This window comes from Bubalus bubalis, chromosome 13 (genome assembly GCF_019923935.1).
Source record: "Bubalus bubalis isolate 160015118507 breed Murrah chromosome 13, NDDB_SH_1, whole genome shotgun sequence".
Lineage (NCBI taxonomy): Eukaryota > Metazoa > Chordata > Mammalia > Artiodactyla > Bovidae > Bubalus > Bubalus bubalis.
Window position 1 is genome coordinate 15,436,276 of NC_059169.1, and position 23,342 is coordinate 15,459,617.

Consider the following 23,342-nt stretch of genomic DNA (forward strand, 5'->3'; position numbering starts at 1 on the left):
TCTGTGACTCTCCATTTCTCTTAATTTTAACAGTTGGCTAAACCCCTTGTTTAAAATTGGGTACAAACGAAGATTAGAAGAAGATGACATGTACTCCATGCTTCCGGAAGATAGCTCCCAGCACCTTGGAGAAGAACTACAAGGGTGAGCACAGGCAGCAGGGAGAAGGGGAGGAAGACTGAGAATTTCCATGTGTGGCTAAAGTTGTGTTGTGGGGAGCTTTGCCTTCCTCTAGGTTCTCCTGAGCCTCCTTCCCCTGACATGGCACATTCACCTGCTTCAGGCTGACCCTGGGCTTAACACACTTTGGAAGCTGGGGAGCCTATATTCTCTGTGCATTTTTGGAAGTGGAGAGAACCTGTAGCCAAGACCCTGGAGGCCAAACTCTGTCCCTCGAGGTGGGGTCCCTGGAGGAGGGTGTCTGCTCTCCTGAGCTGCTCATGACCCTGTGAATCCAGCAAAGGCTTGGCAGGAACTTATTTCCTGAGACTGAGACTTTTCCCTCAAGGTCTGTTTTTCTGGTGCTTCAGGGTCTGTGCTGCTCATCTTTCAGGCATCCAGTGAGCCATTAGCCAGCATTTATGGGGCATCCACAGAGTGCCCTGTAGTAAAGGCTTTTCCTCCAGTCTGCCACCTCCATGTTTTGTCTGGTGGACACATTGTTCTTTACTATAATTTGTTTCTCATCACAGGTACTGGGATCAAGAAGTTTTGAGAGCTGAGAAAGATGCACAGGAGCCTTCTTTAATGAAAGCAATCTTAAAGTGTCACTGGAAATCCTATTTAGTTTTGGGAATTTTTATACTTCTTGAGGTAAAAGCTTTTATATACTGTGCATTGCTTTTAACTATATGCAAGTCAGTACTGAGATGGATGGGACCTGTGGGGAGAGAGGCCAGTATTTTAAGATTAGAGGATAAAATGTCTAGAAATCATGATGTAGCCCAGCAGTTGTGTTTATCTTTAGAATGGACAGATGCTTAAAGGACTGGACCTCCAGGGATTAACTGTTTTCCTTTTAACAGGTTAAAACATAGTGTTGTGGAAGGAAAAGACATTTTAGACAATATACCTAGTATGGTGGAAAAGACATTTTATACCATATTAGGATATTATTGATGCTCAGTAAATAACATAAATGCTGAAAGAGATCCTTGACCAAAAGACTATACTACAAACTCAAGAAATGTGGTTTGGAGGATGTAAACTTGGACCAGAGCCCGGATAACATAAGACATTTTACAGGTGCTCAGCAAGTAATTGTTAAATTGCCCAATTCACATCTGATAAATGCTTTCCTAAGAAGGGATCGTCATCTCTCCCCTTCCTGTGACACCGAACCCATGGCCCTGCATTTGGGCTGGAGCTACCAGAGCTCCCAAGAGTACACCTGGGTTGCCTCCTTCCCTGTAGGCTGGGTCACCCAGGCCAGAGCTCCCTGTGATGAGGAGCTCCAGCTTCATCATTGAATTGCAGAGACTCCATGCACCATCCATGCTGGTTTCTGTCCCTGGATGTGGGGTGGTTTCCTGCTTGAAGGGGGATCCTGGTAGCCTGGCATTGGCAGAAGATGTAGGAGGGGATGTGGAGTAGACAACCAGAGACAGAAAGTGGTGAGGTCAGTGGCCTTCATGACCCTGAAGACCCCAGGTCAAGATCCCCCAGAGAGACAGTTCCAACCTGGGGACACAGTGCCATCAGCCCATCTATTCTGGCTGAGCCTGCTCAATGTCTGCTGCAGACCCACTTGGGTGGCTTGTGCTCTTAGTGGTCCCTTAGTGCTGCCAAAGGGACATGGGTGGCCTGTGAGTGTGTGAGAGCAGAAGGAATGGAAGATGCAGGTACTGTGAAAGGGGTGGAGAAGAAGGTGGTGAGTTGTCATAAGTCCATTGTGTTGGGGATAAAGTGGTTGGGACAGGTGGTTTAGTGTTGGGGGGTGTGGCTCTTGTTTAAAGGTTGTGTTGTACCAAAGGGCACTGTGGGTAGCAGGCAGCAGAGTAGGTGAAGTCTGCCCTACACAGGTGGAGAGACCAGAGATTCTGTCAGCTCACAGGTAACTGAGTGGTCCTGGGAGATGGAGACCTGGATGACAAAGGTGGGTTGACCATTGTGTCAGAGAGTGGGGACAGGTTTGTGGGGTGGAGTGCCACCTTTGAGAGGGCATTGACCACTGAGATACTGCAGTGCCTTGTGAGGGCAGGGGGGAGTGTTGATTTCAAAGTTGTCCAGCCCCAGTAATACTGCCTGCTGAGGATCTAGGAAGGTGCAACTGGTAGAGCCCTGGCCCCTCTTTCAGGAGGTTGGTTGTTGGGCAGTCATGGCAGAGAAGTGGGAAGTTGAGGACCTGGTAAATGTGGGGGCTCATCTTCTGTAGTATTAGAAGTACTAATAGTGGAGAACAAGATGGAGGAGGAGTAGGTGGACCTGGAGTACATCTCTCTCCATGATATATCAGGAATACACCTTCAGGAATACATTGGGAAGACACAGAAGTGCATGCATGCACAGAAGTACCTGGCCAGTGGAAAAGAATATATAGATCCACACAAAACTCGAGATCAAGCCCTGAGACTTTGGAGTGAGTGCACTGACTCCACGACCCTAGTGTACCAGAGAACTAACCCTGCTGCTGCTGCTGCTAAGTCGCTTCAGTCATGTCTGACTCTGTGCGACCCCATAGACAGCAGCCCACCAGGCTCCTCTGTCCATGGGATTCTCCAGGCAAGAACACTGGAGTGGGTTGCCATTTCCTCCTCCAATGCATGAAAGTGAAAAGTCAAAGTGAAGTCGCTCAGTTGTGTCCAACTCCTAGCGACCCCATGGACTGCAGCCCACCAGGCTCCTCTGTTCATGGGATTTTCCAGGCAAGAGTACTGGAGTGGGGTGCCATTGCCTTCTCCAGAACTAACCCTAGGGAGTATCAAATAGTGAGAACTCACACAAAGGAAATCACTTGAATACAAGTCCAGCATCACCCAACCACGAGTAGCACCATGTGGAGGATGCCTCATTTAAATAACAAACAAAACAAACATGCAAACCCAATCATCAGCAGACAGGATTACCACCTCACTCATCCTTGCCCATAAGAGGAAAAACAAACAAACAAAAACTCAGCACAAATCTCATTCTATACGAAGCTTACACAAACCACTGGACCAAACTTAGGAGGGCAGAAAACAAAAGGAAGAAAGAATTCAACCTTGAAGCCTGGGAAAAGGAAACCTCAAACACAATAAGTTAAAAAAAAAAAAAATGAAAAGGCAGAGAAATGCTACACAAATGAAGGAACAAACTAGAAAAAAACAGAAGTCCAAATAAATGAAGAGGAAATAGGCAAGCTACCTGAAAAAAGAATTCAGAATAATGATAGTAAAGATGATCAAAAACCTTGAAAACAAAATGGAGAAATGCAAGAATCAATTAACAAAGACCGAGAAGAATTGAAGAATAAACATACAGAGACAAACAACACAAATACGGAAATTAAAAATACTCTAGAAGGAATCGATATCTGAAGCAGAAGAATGAATCTGTGAGCTGGAAGATAAAATGGTGGGAAAAACTTCTGAAGAGCAGAATAAAGTAAAAAGAATGAAAAGAACTGAGGATAGCCTCAGAGACCTCTGGTACAATATCACACCCACCAACATTCGAATTATAGGGGTCCCAGAAGAAGAAGAGAAAAAGAAAGGGTATGAAAATGTTTTTGAAGAGATTATAGTTGAAAATTTCCCAAACATGGAAAAGGAAACAGTCAGTCAAGTCCAAGAGGCACAGAGTCCCATACAGGATAAATCCAAGGAGAAACATGCCAAGGCACATATTAATCAAACTAGTAAAGACTAAACACAAATAAAGACTATTAAAATCAACAAAGGAGAAGCAGCAAATAATATACAAGGGAAACCCCATACACTTAACAGCTGATCTTTCAGCAGAAACCCTGCAGGCCAGAAAGGAATGGCAAGATATATTTAAAGTACTGAAAGGGAAAAATCTACAGGCAAGATTACTGTACCTAGCAAGAATCTCATTCAAAATTGATGGAGAAATCAAATGCTTTTCAGATAAGCAAAAGTTAAGAGAATTCAGTGCCACCAAACCAGCTTTACAACAAATGTTAAAGGGACTTATATAGTCAAGAAATACAAGAAAAGAAAAAAGATCTACAAACTCATCCCCAAACAGTTAAGAAAATGGCAATAAGAACATACATATCAATATACTTTAAATGTAAATGGATTAAATGTTCCAACAAAAGACACAGACTGGCTGAATGGATACAAAAACAAGACCCGTATATATGCTGTCTACAAGAAACCCACATCAGCCCTAAAGACACATATAGACTGAAAGTGAGAGGATGGAAAAATATGTTCCATGCAAATGAGAAGCAAAAGAAAGCTGGAGTAGCAATCCTCATATCAGACAAAATAGACTGTAAAAGGAAGATTACAAGAGATAAGGAAGGTTACTACATAATGATCAAGGGATCAATCCAAGAGGAAGACATAACAATTGTGAATATCTGTGTACCCAACATGGGAATACCTCAATACATAAGACAAATGCTAAAAGACATAATGGGAGAAATTGGCAGTAACACAATCATAGTAGGAGACTTTAACCCCCCACTCACATCAATGGGCAGATAATCAAAACAGAAAATTAATAAGGATGCACAAGTCTTAAATGATACATTAGATGAGATGGATGTCATTGATATCTTCAGGACATGCCATCTAAATGCAGAAGAATACACCTTCTTCTTAAGTGCACATGATAGACCATGTCTCGCATCACAAATCAAACCTCAGTAAATTTAAGAAATTGATATCATATCGAGCATTTTCTCTGACCACGATGCTATGAGACTAGATATCAATTACAAGAATAAAAACTCTAAGAAACACAAACACGTGGAGGTTAAACAATATGTTTCTAAATAACCAACAGGTTACTGAAGAAATCAAAAGGGAAATAAAAAATTTCTAGAAACAAATAACAATGAAAACACAACAACCCAAAACCTATGGGATGCAGCAAAAGCAGTTCTAAGAGGGAAGTTTATAGCAATATAATCCCACCTTGAGAAACATTGAATAGACAACCTAACTTTACACCTAAAACAACTGGAAAAAGAAGAACAAGAAAATCCCCAAATTAGTAGAAGGAAAGAAATCATAAAGATCTGAGCAGAAATACATGAAAAAGAAATGAAAGAAACAATAGTGAAGATTAATAAAACTAAAAGCTGGTTGTTTGAGAAGATAAAATTGACAAGCCTTTAGCCAGACTCATCAAGAAAAAAAGGATCAAATCAACAAAATTAGAAATGAAAAAGAGGTTACAACAGAGGATGCAGAGATACAAAGGATTATAAGAGGCTATTATGAATAACTATATGGCAATAAAATGGATAACTTGGAAGAAATGGACAGATCCTTAGAAAAGTTCAATCTTCCAAGATTGAACCAGGAAGAAATAGAAATTATGAACAACCCAATTACAAGCACTGAAATTGAAGCTGTGATAAAAAAATCTCCCAAAAAACAAAAGCCCAGGACCAGATGACTCCACAAGAGAATTCTTTCAACATTTAGAGAAGAGGTAATGCCTATCCTTCTAAAACTCTTTAGAAAAATTACAGAGGAAGGAACACTTCCAAACTCATTCTATGAGGCCACCATCACCCTGATACCAAAACCAGACCAAAAAAAAAAAAAAAAAAAAAAAAACACACAAAAAAGAAAGCTACAAGCCAATATCATGATAAACATAGAGGCAAAAATCCTCAACAAAATTTTAGCAAATAGAATTGCAATTTGCTAAATAGCAACACATCAAAAAGCTCATACACCATGATCAAGTTGAGTTTATTTCAGGAGTGCAAGGATTCTTCAATATATGCAAATCAATCAATGTGATATACCATATAAACAAAATGAAAAAGAAAAACCATATGATCATCTCAATAGATGCAGAAAAAGCCCTTGACAAAATTCAGCAGCTATTTATGATTAAAACTCTTCAAAAAATGGGCATAGAAGGAACCTACCTAAACATGGTAAAGGCCATATATGATAAGGCTATAGCAAACATTATTCTCAATGGTGAAAAACGGAAAGCATTCCCCCTAAGATCAGGAATAAGACAAGGGTGTCTTGTTATTATTATTATTCAACTTATTATTATTATTCAACATAGTTCTGGAAGTCCTAGCTACAGCAATAAGAGAAGAAAAAGAAATAAAAATTATTCAGATCAGAAAAGAAAAAGTAAAGCTCTCATTGCAGATGACATGATACTGTATAGAAAACCCTAAAGATAGTATCAGAAAATTACTAGAGCTAATCAGTGAATTTAGCAAAGTTGCAGGATACAAAATTGATAGTGAAAGTGGAAAGTGAAAAAGTTGGCTTAAAGCTCAACATTCAGAAAATGAAGATCATGGCATCCGGTCCCATCACTTCATGGGAAATAGATGGGGAAACAGTGTCAGATTTTATTTTTTTGGGCTCCAAAATCACTACAGATGGTGACTGCAGCCATGAAATTAAAAGACGCTTACTCCTTGGAAGGAAAGTTATGACCAACCTAGATAGCATATTCAAAAGCAGAGACATTACTTTGCCAACAAAGGTCCGTCTAGTCAAGGCTATGGTTTTTATTGTGGTCATGTATGGATATGAGAGTTGGACTGTGAAGAAAGTTGAGTGCCGAAGAATTGATGCTTTTGAACTGTGGTGTTGGAGAAGACTCTTGAGAGTCCCTCGGACTGCAAGGAGATCCAACCAGTCCATTCTGAAGGAGATCAGCCCTGGGATTTCTTTGGAGGGAATGATGCTGAAGCTGAAACCCCAGTACTTTGGCCACCTCATGTGAAGAGTTGACTCATTGGAAAAGACTCTAATGCTGGGAAGGATTGGGGGCAGGAGGAGAAGTGGACGACAGAGGATGAGATGGCTGGATGGCATCACTGACTCGATGGACATGAGTCTCAGTGAACTCCGGGAGTTGGTGATGGACAGGGAGGCCTGGCATGCTGCGATTCATGGGGTCGCAAAGAGTTGGACACGACTGAGCGACTGAACTGAACTGAACAATGAAAAATCAGAGAAATTACAGAATCAATCCCATTTACCATTGCAAAAAAATATATATATATATATCTAGAAATAAATTTACCTAAGGAGACAAAAGAACTGTACACAGAAAATTATAAGACACTAATGAAAGAAATCAAAGATGACTTAAACAGCTGGAGAGATATTCCATGTTTCTGGGTGGGAAGAATCAATATTGTGAAAATGACTATACTACCAAATGCAATCTACAGATTCAATGTGATCCCTTATCAAATTACCAATGACATTTTTCACAGAATTAGAACAAAAATTTTCACAATTAATATGGAAACACAAAAGACCCTGAATAGCCAAAGCAGTCTTGTGAAAGAAGAAATGGAGCTGGAGGAATCCTCTGTGCTCCTCTGTCACCTGCTTCCTACAGAGTTTTTTTTTTTTTTTTTTCCTGTAGGTGTTACAAATATTTCAAAACTACAAACATTGAATATGATTGAAGGGTAGTAGAAAGTGTCACCTGAGAATGTGCATTTTTGACACAAAGATTATTTTTAGCTGATTTTATTTTTTTTTTTTTTTTGGAGATAGACACAGGAGAAACTGTAAAGACAGACCAGAAGTTACCCTTCTGTGAGGGACATTTACATTGATGAAGGAAATTTCCATTTGTAAAGGTGTCTTCCTCCCAGTACCAAAAAGAGAAGGATGTCTCTAAATCACAGAAGAATCTTGTCAATGGAGAATACTTAAATCTCTGTAACAAACCCAGCCATTTTAATTTTAGCTGCTTTTCCTATTAACTTCTCATACGTGTCCCTACCAACCTTTCTTTAGCTGGAGATGGTATTTAAGGTGGTGGCTTGGGCCAACTCAGGAAGTGACTCAGTTTTTCTTGAAGATGGTAGAATTGGGCCAGAAACACTTCAAGTAGTGTGGAAATGTAGTGGAGAAACTATAAGATCCCCTAAGAAGCAAGAAGTGAGCCAGAATGTCAAGTGCTTGCAGGAGATTAACTAACAAGGACTCCACCAGGAGATGTCTGCCTCAGAGACTCTGAGACTCTCATAGAACTTTGAAATGATTGTTGTGGTACTATATTGGACTGTTTTAAATATCTTTTACAGTTTCACAGTTATGCAGAATTCTTGTGAAGGAAGAAGAACTATGTTCCCAGTTGTTTTGTGGGAAGGCTATTCACTGGGTTATAGGTTGGTGTCAAAGATGAAGGCTTTATGGGAACAATTTTTGATATTGTTCCTGCTATCCAGAAGGTTTTCATTTGGTTAGTTTCAAGTTTGCTAATAAATATTTTCTCAATTGTTTTATGCCTTACTTGTTGAGGATTAGGATCAAGAACAAACAGAGGAAGGACTTCCCTAGTGGTCAGTGGTTAAGAATTTTCCTGCCAGTGCAGTGGACATGGGTTTGATCCCTGGTCCAGGAACTCAGATCCCACATGCCTTGGGGCCCATCAACTGCAACTACGGAGCCCACTTGGTGCACCTACCGAAGCCTGTGTGCTCTAGAGCCTCTGCTCTGCAAAAAGAGGAGCCAGCAAAACCAGAAGCACGACCGCTACAACTAGAGAGTAGCCCTCACTCACCGCAACGAGAGAAGGCCCACACAGCAAGGAAGAGCCCGTGTGTGTCAACAAAGACCCAGCAGAGTCAAAGATAAATAAACAAGATTTTAAAAAAGAGCAGACAGAGGAGAGGAAGCTCTGAGCTAGGACTGGCATTTGTTGTTCAGTTGCTCAGTCGTGTTGGTGTCTGCTACCACAGGGACTGCAGCATGCCAGGCTTCCCTGTCTTTCACCACTGGCCTTACTCTATTTAAAAAAAAAAATTAATTTTGATTGCACTGGGTCTTCACTGCTGAGCAAGGACTTTTCTCTGGTTACAGTGTGCGGGCTTCTCACTGCAGTGGCTTCTCTTGTTGCGGAGCACAGGCTCTAGGTGTGATGGCTCCGGTAGTCAGTGCACATGGGCTCAGTAGTTGTGGTGCACAGGCTTAGCTGCTCCAGGGCATGTGGGATCTTCCCTGACCAGAGATGGAACCTGTGTCCCCTGCATTTGCAGGCAGATTCTTAACGACTGGACCACCAGGAAAGTCCATGGCATTACTCCTTAATGAGGCTATCTGCTCAACTGGGTTATTAAATACTATCTCTCAGCAGAAAAAATCCAATCAGATAGTAATGAGGTGCCTTTATTTTATACTACTTTTTGGTGAATTTGTTGCATCTATCAGTATTCTCTTTGGTGGGTGACATTACACTTACTGTAATTAGAACAGTATCAGGGTCAAAAGGAGAGCTGAGTAACAGGCAACAATGATTTCCTAAGAAAATCATAAGTTTTAGGACCATTTGGGATGGCAGGTGTTAGTGCTGGGCTTCTGATGGAGAGCCCCAGGTTTGCAGGCTGCAGCACTGGACTGCCCTCGGCCATACCTGGGCTGACATTCTTGTTTCTCTGTGTGAGCCTACATATTTCTATCTCAGTGAAGTCTATACAAAGTCTGTTTTACAGTGTACAAACTGAGGGGCTCTTCCATAAGCTCTTAGAACCTCTAGGGGTGAATGATAGGGCTTGCTGGAGATGTAACAGTGAAACTTTGTGTTCCTGAGAATGGATCCTCTTACTCTGATCTGATCATCCTATGAATAATTCTTTAGCTTAACAGTGATTTCTTCTCTGTAATAGATAAAGCTTTCTATTACGTTGTGGAAGGTAAGGCAGTTGGTGTAGCCTGTGAACCTGTGGGTGCAGAACAAGAGAGGAGTGTCGGGGTTTAATGTTACATCCATTTGAGGAATGGGGACAACTTTCTCTATATATCCTCATCAGGCACTAGTTTGTTGAGCTGAAAATGTTTGTTAGTTTTGTTTGTATTTGTTGTTTGGGATTCTCTTTCCCTTCCTCTTGCATATCCTTTCCACAACTTCAGACAGACAGAAGAGTGCTATCAAGGAAAACCTGGCAGTTGCTTATCCTGTCTATGTTAATAAGGAAGGATTGCTTAAAAGGAAAAGCTTGCTCCAAAGTCAAGTTCCTGAAAGATTTCCAAAGTTTTGACATTTTGTCTTTTGAGAAGTCTGTGGAGGAAATGATGTTGAGGGCCGAGGTGTTTACTTTTGGTGACCTGGATTTGTATTGAGTGTTTGGTTTTCCTTGATGAGGGAGAAGGGGACCTTCAAAAGGGAAGAATTAGGTTGTGTGTTGGAGTGGCCGTCTGGCAAAGTGAGCAAGTGTTGCACTTTTTTTTTTTCCTTTAGTTTTGGGAAAGAAAATTGCTTTCCCTAAGTCTTACTCAAGGGAGAAGGCTCAGTGTCCCCCACCTCACTGGTTTAGGATTTTAACTTTTGCCTTAGGGAAGAGATGATTGGTAACATTTCTTCCAAACCAGCACCTTCAATAAGTGTCTGATGGCAAACCGTGGACAAAAGTTGTTTTTTAGCTTGATTCCAAGGGACAGCCCAGCTTCTAGAGGGTAGGGACATATTGACACAGTGTCCCTCAGGGCTGAGACCCTGAGAACCTCCCCAGCCTGGTTTCTTTGTGATGTTCCAACAGAGTCTGGGCTCTGTTTTCTTGTTGTACTAATGTGTGAAGTTTGGGATGGGTATAAGTGAATGCGTTTGTCCCAGTGTTTCAATTCATAAAGATTCTTAAGAAGGTGATAAGAGTGTGTCTCCCATACATGAACCATTTTGACTTTCTGTTAGGCTGAGATGTTGAAAGAACAGGGGGACAGGGATGGACTGCCAACAGAGCTTGTTCGTATGGAAGCAAATTTCTTACCCTTTTTCTGGTGCTAGTGATAAAGAACCCACCTGCCAATGCAGGAGTTATAAAGAGACATGGGTTCGATCCCTGGGTGAGGAAGATTCCCTGAAGAAGGAAATGGCAACCCACTCCAGTATTCTTGCCTGGAAATCCCCTGGACAGAGGAGCCTGGTGGGCTACAGTCCACAGGGTCACAAAGAGCTGGACGTGACTGAAGTGACTTAGCACCAGCACCCTAAGAATAACTTGGTATTTTGCCAAATGCATTCTAAAGCACTGGTTGTAGTATTTATTGAACTTCTAGAGTGTAGTGAGTACGAAGTACTAAGGCTTCACTGTCTTTGAATGTAAAATTTTGGCTTAAGATGAAAACAATTGTCTGCTTGTCTAATAGGAGATAGATATTTTCTTTTCAGGTGAATCATAAATGTAGTGTTTTGCCAAAAATGCCCTTTTAATATGCTAATGGTAAAAGTAAAGCTTGTGGTAAGAAAACTGGTAGAGCTTGGATTTCTAATTAAACCTTTTTTTCCTTTTAGGAAGGCACCAGAGTCGTGCAGCCCATATTTTTGGGGAAAATGATTGATTATGTTGAAAGCTCCAATCACACGGATTCTGCCACTTTGCATGAAGCCTATGGCTACGCGGCAGGGCTGAGCGCCAGCGTGCTGGTGTGGGCTGTTCTGCACCACTTGTACTTCTATCATATTCAGCGTGTGGGGATGAGGCTGAGAGTAGCCCTGTGCCATATGATCTACCGCAAGGTAAGTGTCACTCGGTTTCACAGTGTATACCTCCCTTGAAGGATCAGGAACATTTAGGGAAAGTTCTCTGCAAACTAAAAATTTTGTAACTGGGCTCATTTGTACTTTACTGGAGAAGCTTGGTATTTGCACCAAGTCGAGTTTTTTGTTGTTGTTGTTGCTTTTCCAATATATAATAAAAAGTTTTCTACTGAGATTGGATCAGGGCTACCTTTTATGACTTGAGAGTCCCTTGGACTGCAAGGAGATCCAACCAGTCCATTCTGAAGGAGATCAGCCCTGGGATTTCTTTGGAGGGAATGATGCTAAAGCTGAAACTCCAGTACTTTGGTCACCTCATGCGAAGAGTTGACTCATTGGAAAAGACTCTGATGCTGGGAGGGATTGGGGGCAGGAGGAGAAGGGGATGACAGAGGATGAGATGGCTGGATGGCATCACTGACTCGATGGATGTGAGTCTCAGTGAATTCCGGGAGTTGGTGATAGACAGGGAGGCCTGGCTTGCTGCGATTCATGGGGTCGCAAAGAGTCGGACATGACTGAGCGAACTGAACTGAACTGAACTGAGCCACATAATATCCACTGTTGCATAATATCCACTAAATCTGTAATAAAATCTAATTAAAAATTAAAGTATCAAAGGTATCTCATTGATTTTCAATGTTTTTATGCCTAATTCTCATAGTGGTATTTCTGGAAATTTTGTTGTTGTTGTTTTTTAGAACCTTCAAAGCTGTATTTAAAAGTGAACTTCAGGATTGGATCCATAAAATTAAATCTTGGAGAACAGAATGGATTTGAGAAAGGGAATGATTATATTTTTCAATGGCCCATTTAATCACATTCAGTACAATTGTGTTAACTAAAGAAAAATATAAATATAACTCAGGCTAAATACAGACTCACTATATGCTATAGTTACAATTGTTTTATTGGCATTAAAGACAATAATTGGATATTTTGGATAAAACTTGAAAATTTCCATTGTCTTTAGTAATTTGGGAGAGAATTTGTTGCTGTTCTTTCAAGTCTTCTTCATAATACTATGTTTCCTCTTTCTCTTTTGTATGCATTGTAGAAGTTTTAATAAGACCTGATTTGATGTGTTCAGTAATTTTTATATTGAGAAATGCCACACAACTATTTCATACCTTACCCTGATCTTAGCTACTGTAAAAGAAATTAGGATTTCAGGTGTCTTTACAAAGAAATTGCCACAGATACACCATGTCAGCTGTTGAAAGGCTCTGTGTAAACTTGTTTCTCAGTATCTTGTTGCCCTGGGTTATTTGCTTTAAAAAATCCTTATTTAATTGTATTATATACTTGAGTTTTTCTGCGAGAGTAGATCTGAAGTGTTCTCAAGTTAAAGTGTGAAAGTCGCTCAGTTGTGTCTGACTCTTTCTGACCCCATGGACTATGGAATTCATGGAATTCTCCAGGCCAGAATACTGGAGTGGGTAGCCTTTCCTTCTCCAGGGGATCTTCCCAACCCAGGGATCGAACCCAGGTCTCCTGCATTGCAGGCATATTCTTTATCAGCTGAGCCAAAAGGGAAGACCTAAGTGTTCTCAGGAGACACACAAAATGGTAACTACATAAAGTGTGAATATGTTAATTGGTTTTACTACAGAAATCATTTCCCAATGTATATTTTTAACAATAATCATGTTGTCCACCTTAATACATATAATTTTTATTAAAAGATAAAATCCTAATCAAAAGCTAAAACCAAACAATTTAAATTGAAATTATCACTTCTTTTACCTAGTTGCTACTTATGCTGCTTATCTAGAGCTTCTGTTTCTTGGGAATGTTTTTCTTGGCAAAATGTAAAGTGTCTTCTCCTCATCTTTCTTTGAGCAGACTCTTGTTAATCTCAGCACTGTATGAACCCAGGGCCCCTGGCATCTCACTGTGTGTGTTTGGCACATGAGCTGGTTTCCTCCTGGGTGACGTGGAAATGGCAGTGGTGACTGTACACTCTAGCCAGGGTTCTTCATTGTCCCCCATCACATATTTGTTATTCTCTTGTACCTTTCACTGTTTAGGAGAAGAGTACTCAGATTTCTCCACAAGTTAGCTAGATGTTTGTCTTTCTAGATCATGCTTAGCTCCCATAAGTATGTGTGAAATTTCACCAGAACTGCACTGTGAAAACCTTTTTAGGTGTGAGGTCATGGTTCAGTCAAAGCTCACTGTTTGCTGCACAGGTGAGCCATTGTCCACCTGTTTTTCTTCCTCTTCCCACTAACACTTTGGAATGTCACCTTTGGGAAATTTTTAGGCTCTTTTTAGCTGAACTTTGAATGATCTTGTGGGATGTGTATTAAATAAAATGATTTGTCATTTCTACAAATTTGGTAAAGTTACTTTGGCTTTTGGTCATTGATTTAAAAATTATTATAAAATATGCACAACATAAAATTTACAATTTTAACTAAATTGGGGAACATTGTTTAGTGACATTAGTGACATGAAGAGCTGACTCATTGGAACAGACCCTGATGTTGGGAAAGACTGAAGGCAAAAGAGACAGGGGTGGCAGATGATGAGATGTTTAGATACCTTCACTGACTCAATGGACATGAATTTGAGCAAACTTCAGGAGACAGTGGAGGACTGAGGAGACTGGTGTGCTGTAGTCCATGTCATTGCAAAGAGTTGGGCATGACTTAATGACTGAACAACAACAATTTAGTGACATTAGGAACATTTACATTGTTGAGGAAACAACACTGCTCTTTATCTCCAGAATTTCATCTTCGCCAAGTGATCCTCTCAATCCAATAAACACTAATTCTCCAGCCACCCCACCCCCACCCCTACCAGCCAGCACCATTCTACTTCAATCTTTGAATTTGACTTGGTGTCCCATGTAAGTGGAATTGTAAAATATTTGTCATTTTGTGTCTTGTTTATGTCATATAGCACAATATTTTAAGGGTTCGTTGATGGTGGAGCAGGTGTCAAATTTAATTCCATTTTACAACTGAATAATATTCCATTATAGGTATATACAGCATTCTCTGTATCCATTCATCTGTTAGTGAACATTTGGGTTGTTTCTACCTTTTGGCTATTGTGATCATTGCTGCTCTGAACACAAGTGTATAAATATCTGTTCAAGTTCATACATTCAGTTCTTTTGAGTATATTCCCAGAAGTGGAATTGCTGTATTATATGCTAATTTTGTGTTTAGTTTTTTGAGGAACAGCCATACTCTCTTCTATGTCAGCTACATTGTTTTACATCCCCACTTTATCACTGATTTTTCTGTTTAACCTGAGGACTAAATGAAACAGTTTTATGAGCCATGAGACTCTGTTTGGATCCAACTGGTGGTTTTTTAAGCAGCTCATGGTGTCTGTTCAGGTTCCTCAGATCTCTAGGGCATTTTTCTTAACAAATAAAGGAATTGTGCAGCAGAGGCTGTGTTTTTTGTAAAGTCAGCAGACTGGCATTAAGAACAGAGGTTCCTCACAGGAACAGTATTTTGAACATTATACTCACTCATTTCAGAATGAATAAACTAAGCCCAAAGTGTTTAAATGAGGTCTCGCACAGAATTAATAATCAATTCCAGATTTATAGTCTGTCCAAGTCCTCTAATTTCTTTCTTTAAGGTAGCCTTTCCACTCTCATCTAGTTTGGCTCAAGTTTATTTTGGTTTGTTCTTAAGTCTAAATCAACATCCCTTTATCCTTCAGGCAGGTTCAAGTTCATTGAGAAGCAGGATGGGGGATTTTGCTTCTACCTCCTGCTCCTCCGTTTGTTGTTCTTGTGGGCGGGGCTGCCACCACATTGAGGAGACGAAGGATGAATGTAGGTCCCTAGAGCCCTGCTGTTTGGGGTCACTCTCTTTGTCCTAGCACCACTCAAGACCCCACAAAAACACACTCCATTTTGCTATGTTGTAAGATTGACTTGGTATCACCTTGGCAGTCCAATTCTCTGTATCTTTCTCTCACTAGGTACTTCGTCTGAGTAGCTCGGCCATGGGGAAGACCACCACAGGCCAGATAGTCAACCTGCTGTCCAACGATGTGAACAGGTTTGATCAGGTAAGCTACCCCTGAGGGATTCTCTTCCATTTCCCATCCTTCTTACTGAGTGTAGCTTATTGGGATGCCAGGTGCCAGGGTTTGGTGTCAGCCAGGGTTCTGTTGAGGACCTAAGACAAGGGTTCTTTTTATCCAACTCTCATTTCTTCTGTGTGCAACTTAGATGTAACAATGTGTGTTGTCCTGTGGATGAGAATTTTGTTTTTCTAATAATAGGCAGCAGTATTCTTTCCCCGCTTGGTTAGTGTCCCTAGGGGTCCTCCTGGTGTGGCCCTTCTTGGTATATGGTGTTGGTGTTGCTGGGCTGTCTTCCTCCTCCTCTGAATGATGAAGGCCTGGTGGGCAGGGGTTGTTCTTTCCCTGTTCAGTGCCTGCTGTATAGGGAGCCTGTAAGGAATAATGCCAAGTGGGTGGTCCTCAGCCAGACACAACTTCCTCTCTGCCGTCCCCTCACACTCTTTTTTCCCCACTTACTTTATGAATAAATCATATTACCCAGGGCATTGTAGCTGTTGGTCAGATCTGTACTGCACTAGACCGCCTCTCCTTCAAGTATTCATTCATCAAACATGAAGTAAGACTTCTACTCAGTTTCAGGGATAAATTAGGCTTAGTTTTTGTCCCCCAAAAGCCACAGCCTGTCAGGGAGGTAAATACTTAAGTAATTACTGGAGAGAGTAGTAGGTACCATAATATAGGCTCTCCTGGGGAGATGGTGACTGAATTTTGGAGCAAAGAGAGTTTGGGGTAACCCTGAGCTCATTTGTGTTGTGGATAAAATTCAGATCTTCCTTCCAGTGCTGCTGGTTGGGTTTTCCGTGGCTGGTCCTGTGCTGCCTCAGAACTGTCATCTGGGGTGGATGTGTGGATTTCTGCTTTAGCAGGTTTAAAATCCACTGTGATCATTTCTGTTTTGGTTCCTGTATCTTCTTCACAAGCATATTATTTCTATACTGTGTCCTTACTTGTGTTGTTTTTTTATAATATCCTAAGAAGGCTTATCTTTTTCTTTAAGGTAACGATGTTCTTGCACTATCTGTGGGTGGGGCCACTGCAGGCAATTGCAGTGACTGCCCTGCTCTGGATGGAAACAGGAATATCGTGTCTTGCTGGAATGGCGGTTCTCATTTTCCTTCTGCTGTTGCAAAGCTGCTTTGGGATGTGGTTTTCATCACTCCGGTAAGTGAAACACTGGTTTTAAAAATAGGTAACATATATTTCGGAGAAGGCAACAGCAACCCACTCCAGTACTCTTGCCTGGCAAATCCCATGGATGGAGGAGCCTGGTAGGCTGCAGTCCCTGGGGTCGCTAGGAGTCAGACACGACTGAGTGACTTCACTTTTACTTTTCACTTTCATGCATTGGAGAATGAAATGGCAACCCACTCCCGTGTTCTTGCCTGGAGAATCCCAGGGACGGGGGAGCCTGGTGGGCTGCCATCTCTAGGGTTGCACAGAGTTGGACACGACTGAAATGACTTAGCAGCAGCAGCAGCCCCAACATATATTTGGTGACAACTACAATCTGTTGGATGCTTTTGTTTAAAAAATAAAATGCCTTCTCTGATCTCTTCTTTGTGTGTGTTGTAGACCCTTCAGGCTTAGTTTAGCCAGTGGTGGCTCCAGCTTTAAGCTGAAGGATAATCTTGAAAAGTTATGGGATTTTCCAGACCCTCTCAGCACTGTACCTGAATATGTAGAGTGTCCTTGAGCCCAATGTACCTATATTGAAGTTATTTAAGCATTATTATAGTAATAATCCTACAGGCTCAATCTTAGTTGCATGCATTTTTGTTATGCTTGGGTTAGAGTGATTTTTCCAGTATGTATATTCATGTCTTATTTTTAATTCAACATTTCCATTAATTTATAAGTGTCCAAGGACAAAGTCAGTTTTGATTAATTTTTTAAGTCAATCTATTTATTTTAATTGGAGGCTAATTACTTTACAATATTGTGGTGATTTTTGCCATACATTGACATGAATCAGCCACGTGTATATATGTGCCCCCTGATCCTGAACACCCCTCCCACGTCCTTCCCCATCCCATCCTTCTGGGTTATCCCAATGCACCAGCTTTGAGTGCCCTGTTTCATGTACCAAACTTGAACTGGTCATCTATTTCACATATGGCAATATACATGTTTCAATGCTGTTCTCTCAAATTATCCCCCCCTGAGAAGGAAATGGCAACCCACTCCAATGTTCTTGCCTGGAGAATCCCAGGGAAGGGGGAGCCTCATGGGCTGCCGTCTATGGGGTTGCACAGAGTTGGACACGACTGAAGCGACTTAGCAGCAGCAGCACCTTCTCCCACAGAGTCAAAAAGTCTGTTCTTTACATCTGTGACTGTTTTGCTGTCTCACATATGGGGTCATTGTTACCATCTTTCTAAATTCCATATATATGCATTAATAAACTGTATTGATGTTTTTATTTCTGACTTACTTCACTCTGTATAATAGGCTCCAGTTTCATCCACCTCATTAGAACTGATTCAAATGTGTTCTTTTTAATAGCTGAGTGATATTCCATTGTGTATATGTACCACAGCTTTCTTATACATTCATCTGCTGGTGGATATCTAGGTTGCTTCCATGTCCTAGCTATTGTAAACAGTGCTGCGATAAACATTGGGGTACATATGTCTCTTTCAATTCTGGCTTCCTCAGTGTATATGCCCAGCAGTGGGATTGGTGGGTCATATGTTAGTTCTATTTCCAGTTTTTTAAGGAATCTCCACACTGTTCTCCAGAGTGGTTGTACTAATTTGCATTCCCACCAACAGTGTAAGGGGGTTCCCCTTTCTCCACACACTCTCCAGCATTTATTGTTTGTAGAATTTTTTGATAGCAGCCATTCTGACCATCATGAGATGGTACCTCGTTGTGGTTTTGATTTGCATTTCTCTGATAATGAGTGATGTTGAGAATCTTTTCATGTGTTAGCCCTCTGTATGTCTTCTTTGGAAAAATGTCTGTTTAGTTCTTTGGCCCATTTTTGGATTGGGTCATTTATTTTTCCAGTATTGAGCTGCATGAGCAGGTTGTATATTTTTAAGATTAATTCTTCAGTTGCTTCGTTTGCTACTATTTCTCCCATTCTGAAGGCTGTCTTTTCACCTTGTTTATAGTTTCCTTCATTGTGCAAGAGCTTTTTAACTAAGTTCCATTTATTTTTGCTTTTATTTCCATTACTCTGGGAGGTGGGTCATAGAGGATCTTTCTGTGATTTATGTCAGAGTGTTTTGCCTATGTTTTCCTCTAGGAGTTTTATAATTTCTGGTCTTACACTTAGATCTTTCATCCATTTTGAGTTTATTTTTGTGTATAGTGTTAGAAAGTATTCTAATTTCATTCTTTTACAGGCAGTTGACCAGTTTTCCCAGTAAAACTTGTTAAGGAGATTGCCTTTTCTCCATTGTATATTTTTGCCTCCTTTGTCAAAGATAAGGTATCCACAGGTGTGTGGATTTATCTCTGGGCTTTCTGTTTTGTTCCATCGATCTATATTTCTGTCTTTGTGCTAGTACCATACTGTCTCGATGACTGTAGCTTTGTAGTATAGCCTGTAGTCAGGCAGGTTGAGTCCTCCAGTTCCATTCTTCTTTCTCAAGATTGCTTTGGCTAGTCGAGGTTTGTTATATTTCCATACAAATTGTGAAATTATTTGTTCTAGTTCTCTGAAAAATACTGATGGTAGCTTGATAGGGATTGCATTGAATCTATAGATTGCTTTGGTAGTATACTCATTTTCACTATATTGATTCTTCTGTTCCATGAACACAGTATATTTCTCCATCTATTTGTGTCCTCTTTGATTTCTTTCACCAGTGTTTTATAGTTTTCTATATACAGGTCTTTTGTTTCTTTATGTAGATTTATTCCTAAGTATTTTATTCTTTTCATCGCAGTGGTGAATGGAATTGTTTCCTTAATTTCTCTTTCTGTTTTCTCATTGTTAATGTATAGGAATGCAAGGGATTTCTGTGTATTAATTTTATATCCTGCAACTTTACTATACTCATTGATTAACTCTTGTAATTTTCTGGTGGTGTCTTTAGGATTTTCTATGTAGAGGATCATGCCATCTGTAAACAGAGATTTTTCCTTCTTCTCCAATCTGGGTTCCTTGTATTTCTTTTTCTTTTCTGATTGCTATGGCCAAAACTTCCAAAACTATGTAGAATGGTAGTGGTGAGAGTGGGCACCCTTGTCTTATTCCTGACTTTAGAGGAAATGCTGTCAGTTTTTCACCATTGAGGATAATATTTGCTGTGGGTTTATTGTATATGACTTTTATTATGTACAGGTATGTTCCTTCTATGCCTGCTTTCCGAAGGGTTTTTATCATAAATGGATGTTGAATTTTGTCAAAGGCTTTCTCTGCATCTATTGAGATAATCATATGGTTTTTATCTTTCAATTTGTTAATGTGGTGTATCACATTGATTGATCTGCAAATAATAATGAATTCTTGCATCCCTGGGATAAAGCCCACTTGGTCATGATGTATGATCTTTTTAATATGTTGTTGGATTTTCTTTGCTAGAATTTTGAGAATTTTTGCATCTATGTTCATCAGTGATATTGGCCTGTAGTTTTCTTTTTTTGTGGCATCTTTGTCTGGTTTTGTTATTAGGGTGATGGTGGCCTCATAGAATGAGTTTGGGAGTTTCCCTTCCTCTGCAATTTCCTGGAAGAGTTTGAGTAGGAGAGGTGTTAGCTCTTTAAATTTTTGATAGAATTCACCTGTGAAGCCATCAGGTTCTGGGCTTTTGTTTGTTGGAAGATTTTTGATTACAGTTCTGATTTTCATGTTTGTGATTGGCCTGTTAAGATTTTCTATTTCTTCCTTGTTCAGTTTTGGAAGGTTGTACTTTCCTAAGAATTCATCCATTTCTTCCAAGTTGGCCATTTTATTCGCATATAGTTGCTGATACTAGTCTCTTATGATCTTTGTATTTCTGTGTTGTCTGTTGTGATTTCTCCATTTTCATTTCTAATTTTGTTGATTTGATTCTTCTCCATTTCTTCGTTGATGAGTCTGGCTAATGATTTGCCTATTTTATTTACCTTCTCAAGGAACCAGCTTTTAGTTCTGTTGATTTTGGCTATAGTCTCCTTTGGTTCTTTTTTATTAATTTCTCCTCTAAGTTTTATGATTTCTTTCCTTCAACTAACCCTGGGGTTCTTCCTTTGTTTTTTTTTTTTTTTTTTCTAGTTGATTTAGGTGTAAAGATAGGTTATTTATTTGATTTTTCTTTCGTTTCTTAAGGTAAGCATGTATTGCTATGAACCTTTGTCTTAGCACTGATTTTACTGAATCCCATAGGTTTTGGGTTGTTGCGTTTTCATTTTCATTTGTTTCTTTGCATATTTTTATTTCCTTTTTGATTTCTTCTGTGATTTGCTGGTTATTCAGAAATGTGTTGTTTAGCTTCCATATGTTTGTATTTTTAATAGTTTTTTCCCCTCTGCTGCTGCTGCTGCTAAGTCACTTCAGTCATGTCTGACTCTGTGTGACCCCATAGATGGCAGCCCACCAGGCTCCCCCGTCCCTGGGATTCTCCAGGCAAGAAACTGGAGTGGGTTGCCATTTCCTTCTCCAATGCATGAAAGTGAAAAGTAAAAGTAAAGTCACTCAGTCGTGTCTGACTCTTAGCGACCCCATGGACTGCAGCCTACCAGGCTCCTCGGCCTATGGGATTTTCCAGGCAAGAGTACTGGAGTGGGGTGCCATTGCCTTCTCCATTTCCCCTCTAGTTGACATTTAATCTTACCACATTGTGATTCAAAAAGATGCTTGAAATGATTTCAATTTTTTTTTTTTTTTTTTTTTTTAATTTACCAAGGCTAGGTTTATGGCCCAGGATGTGATCTATCCTGGTGAGTGTTCCGTGTGCACTTGAGAAAAAGGTGAAATTCATTGTTTTGGGTGAAACATCATATAGATATCAATTAGGTCTAACTGGTCCATTGTATCATTTAAAGTTTGTGTTTCCTTGCTAATTTTCTGTTTGGTTGATCTAACCATAGGTGTGAGTGGGGTACTAAATTTTCCCACTATTATTGTGTTACTGTTAATTTCCCCTTTGAAACCTGTTAGCATTTGCCTTATGTATTGAGGTGCTCCAATGTTGGGTGTATGAAAGTGATAGTGAAAGGCACTCAGACGTGTCCAACTCTGCAACCCCATAGACTTTATAGTCCATGGAATTCTCCAGGCCAGAATACTGGAGTGGGTAACCTTTCCCTTCTCCAGGGGATCTTCTCATCCCAGGGATTGAATCCAGGTCTTCCACCTTGCAGGCAGATTCTTTACCAGCTGAGCCACGAGGGAAGCCCAAGAATACTGGAGTGGGTCTCCTATCCCTTCTCCAGTGGATCTTCCTGACCCAGGAATCAAACCGGGGTCTCCCATATTGCAGTCGGATTCTTTGCCAGCTGAGCCACAAGGGAAGGCCAAGAATACTGAATACTGGAGTGGGTAGCCTATCCCTTCTCTAGAGGATCTTCCTGACTCAGGAATCAAATCAGGGTCTCCTCCATTGCAGGCAGATTCTTTACAAACTGAGCAATGAGGGAACACCTTTTTGGGTGCATATATATTTATAATTGTTATATCTTCTTGGATTGGTCCTTTGACCACTATGTAATGTTCTTCTTTATTTCTTTTCACAGCCTTTCTTTCAAAGTCTATTTTATCTAATATGAGTATCACTACTTCTGCTTTCTTTTGGTCTCCATTTGCATGAAATACCTTTTCCAGCCCTTCACTTTCAGTCTGTATGTGTCCCTTGGTTTGAGGTGGGTCTCTTGTAGACAGCATATAAGGGGTTTGTTTTTTGTATATTCTTTCAGCCAGCCTTTGTCTTTTGATTGGGACATTCAACCCATTTACATTTAAGGTAGTATTGATAATTATGATCCTGTTGCCATTTATTTTGTTGTTTTGGGTTTGAGTTTATAAACCTTTTCTGTGTTTCCTGTCTAGAGAAGATCCTTTAGCATTTGTTGAAGATCTGGTTTGGTGGTGCTGAGTCTGTAAAGCTTTTGATTTCTCCTTCATATTTGAATAAGATGCTTGCTGGGTATAGTAATCTGGGTTTTAGGTTTTTTCTCTTTCATCACTTTAAGTTTGTCCTGCCATTCCTTTCTGGCCTGAAGAGTTTCTATTGAAAGGTCAGATGTTATCCTCATGGGGATCTCCATGTGGGTTATTTGTTGCTTTTGCCTTGCTGCTTTTAATATTTTCTCTTTGTGTTTGATCTTTGTTAGTTTGATTAATATGTGTCTTGGGGTGTTTCACCTTGGGTTTATCCTGTTTGGCACTCTCTGGTTTTCTTGGACTTTGGTGGCTATTTCCTTCCCCACTTTAGGGAAGTTTTCAACTATTATCTCCTCAAGTTTTCTCATGCCCTTTCTTTTCATCTTCTTCTTCTGGGATTCCTATGATTTGACTGTTGGGACATTTTACATTGTCCCAGAGGTCTCTGAGGTTGTCCTCGGTTCTTTTAATTCTTTTTTTATTTTTTCCTCTCTGCTTCATTTATTTTCACCATTCTATCTTCCATATCACTTATCCTATCTTCTGCCTCAATTATTCTGCTGTTGATTCCCTGCAGAGGGCTTTT

General features: G+C 40.3%; 2 protein-coding genes across 2 annotated transcripts in view; both read left to right on the forward strand.

The window, feature by feature from the left end:
* LOC123328868 (ATP-binding cassette sub-family C member 4) overlaps nt 1–23,342 on the forward strand; it is a gene marked incomplete in the record, with an annotated part of 1,148,417 nt that overhangs the window by 689,630 nt on the left and 435,445 nt on the right.
* Nucleotides 1–23,342, forward strand: part of LOC102398340 (ATP-binding cassette sub-family C member 4) — an 84,879-nt gene that overhangs the window by 12,114 nt on the left and 49,423 nt on the right. Inside the window, exons 2-6 of the mRNA XM_045162439.1 lie at nt 34–144; nt 693–813; nt 11,416–11,640; nt 15,616–15,705; nt 16,721–16,884. Coding sequence (XP_045018374.1) covers nt 34–144; nt 693–813; nt 11,416–11,640; nt 15,616–15,705; nt 16,721–16,884 — 711 coding nt within the window. The remainder of the gene's footprint in view (nt 1–33; nt 145–692; nt 814–11,415; nt 11,641–15,615; nt 15,706–16,720; nt 16,885–23,342) is intronic.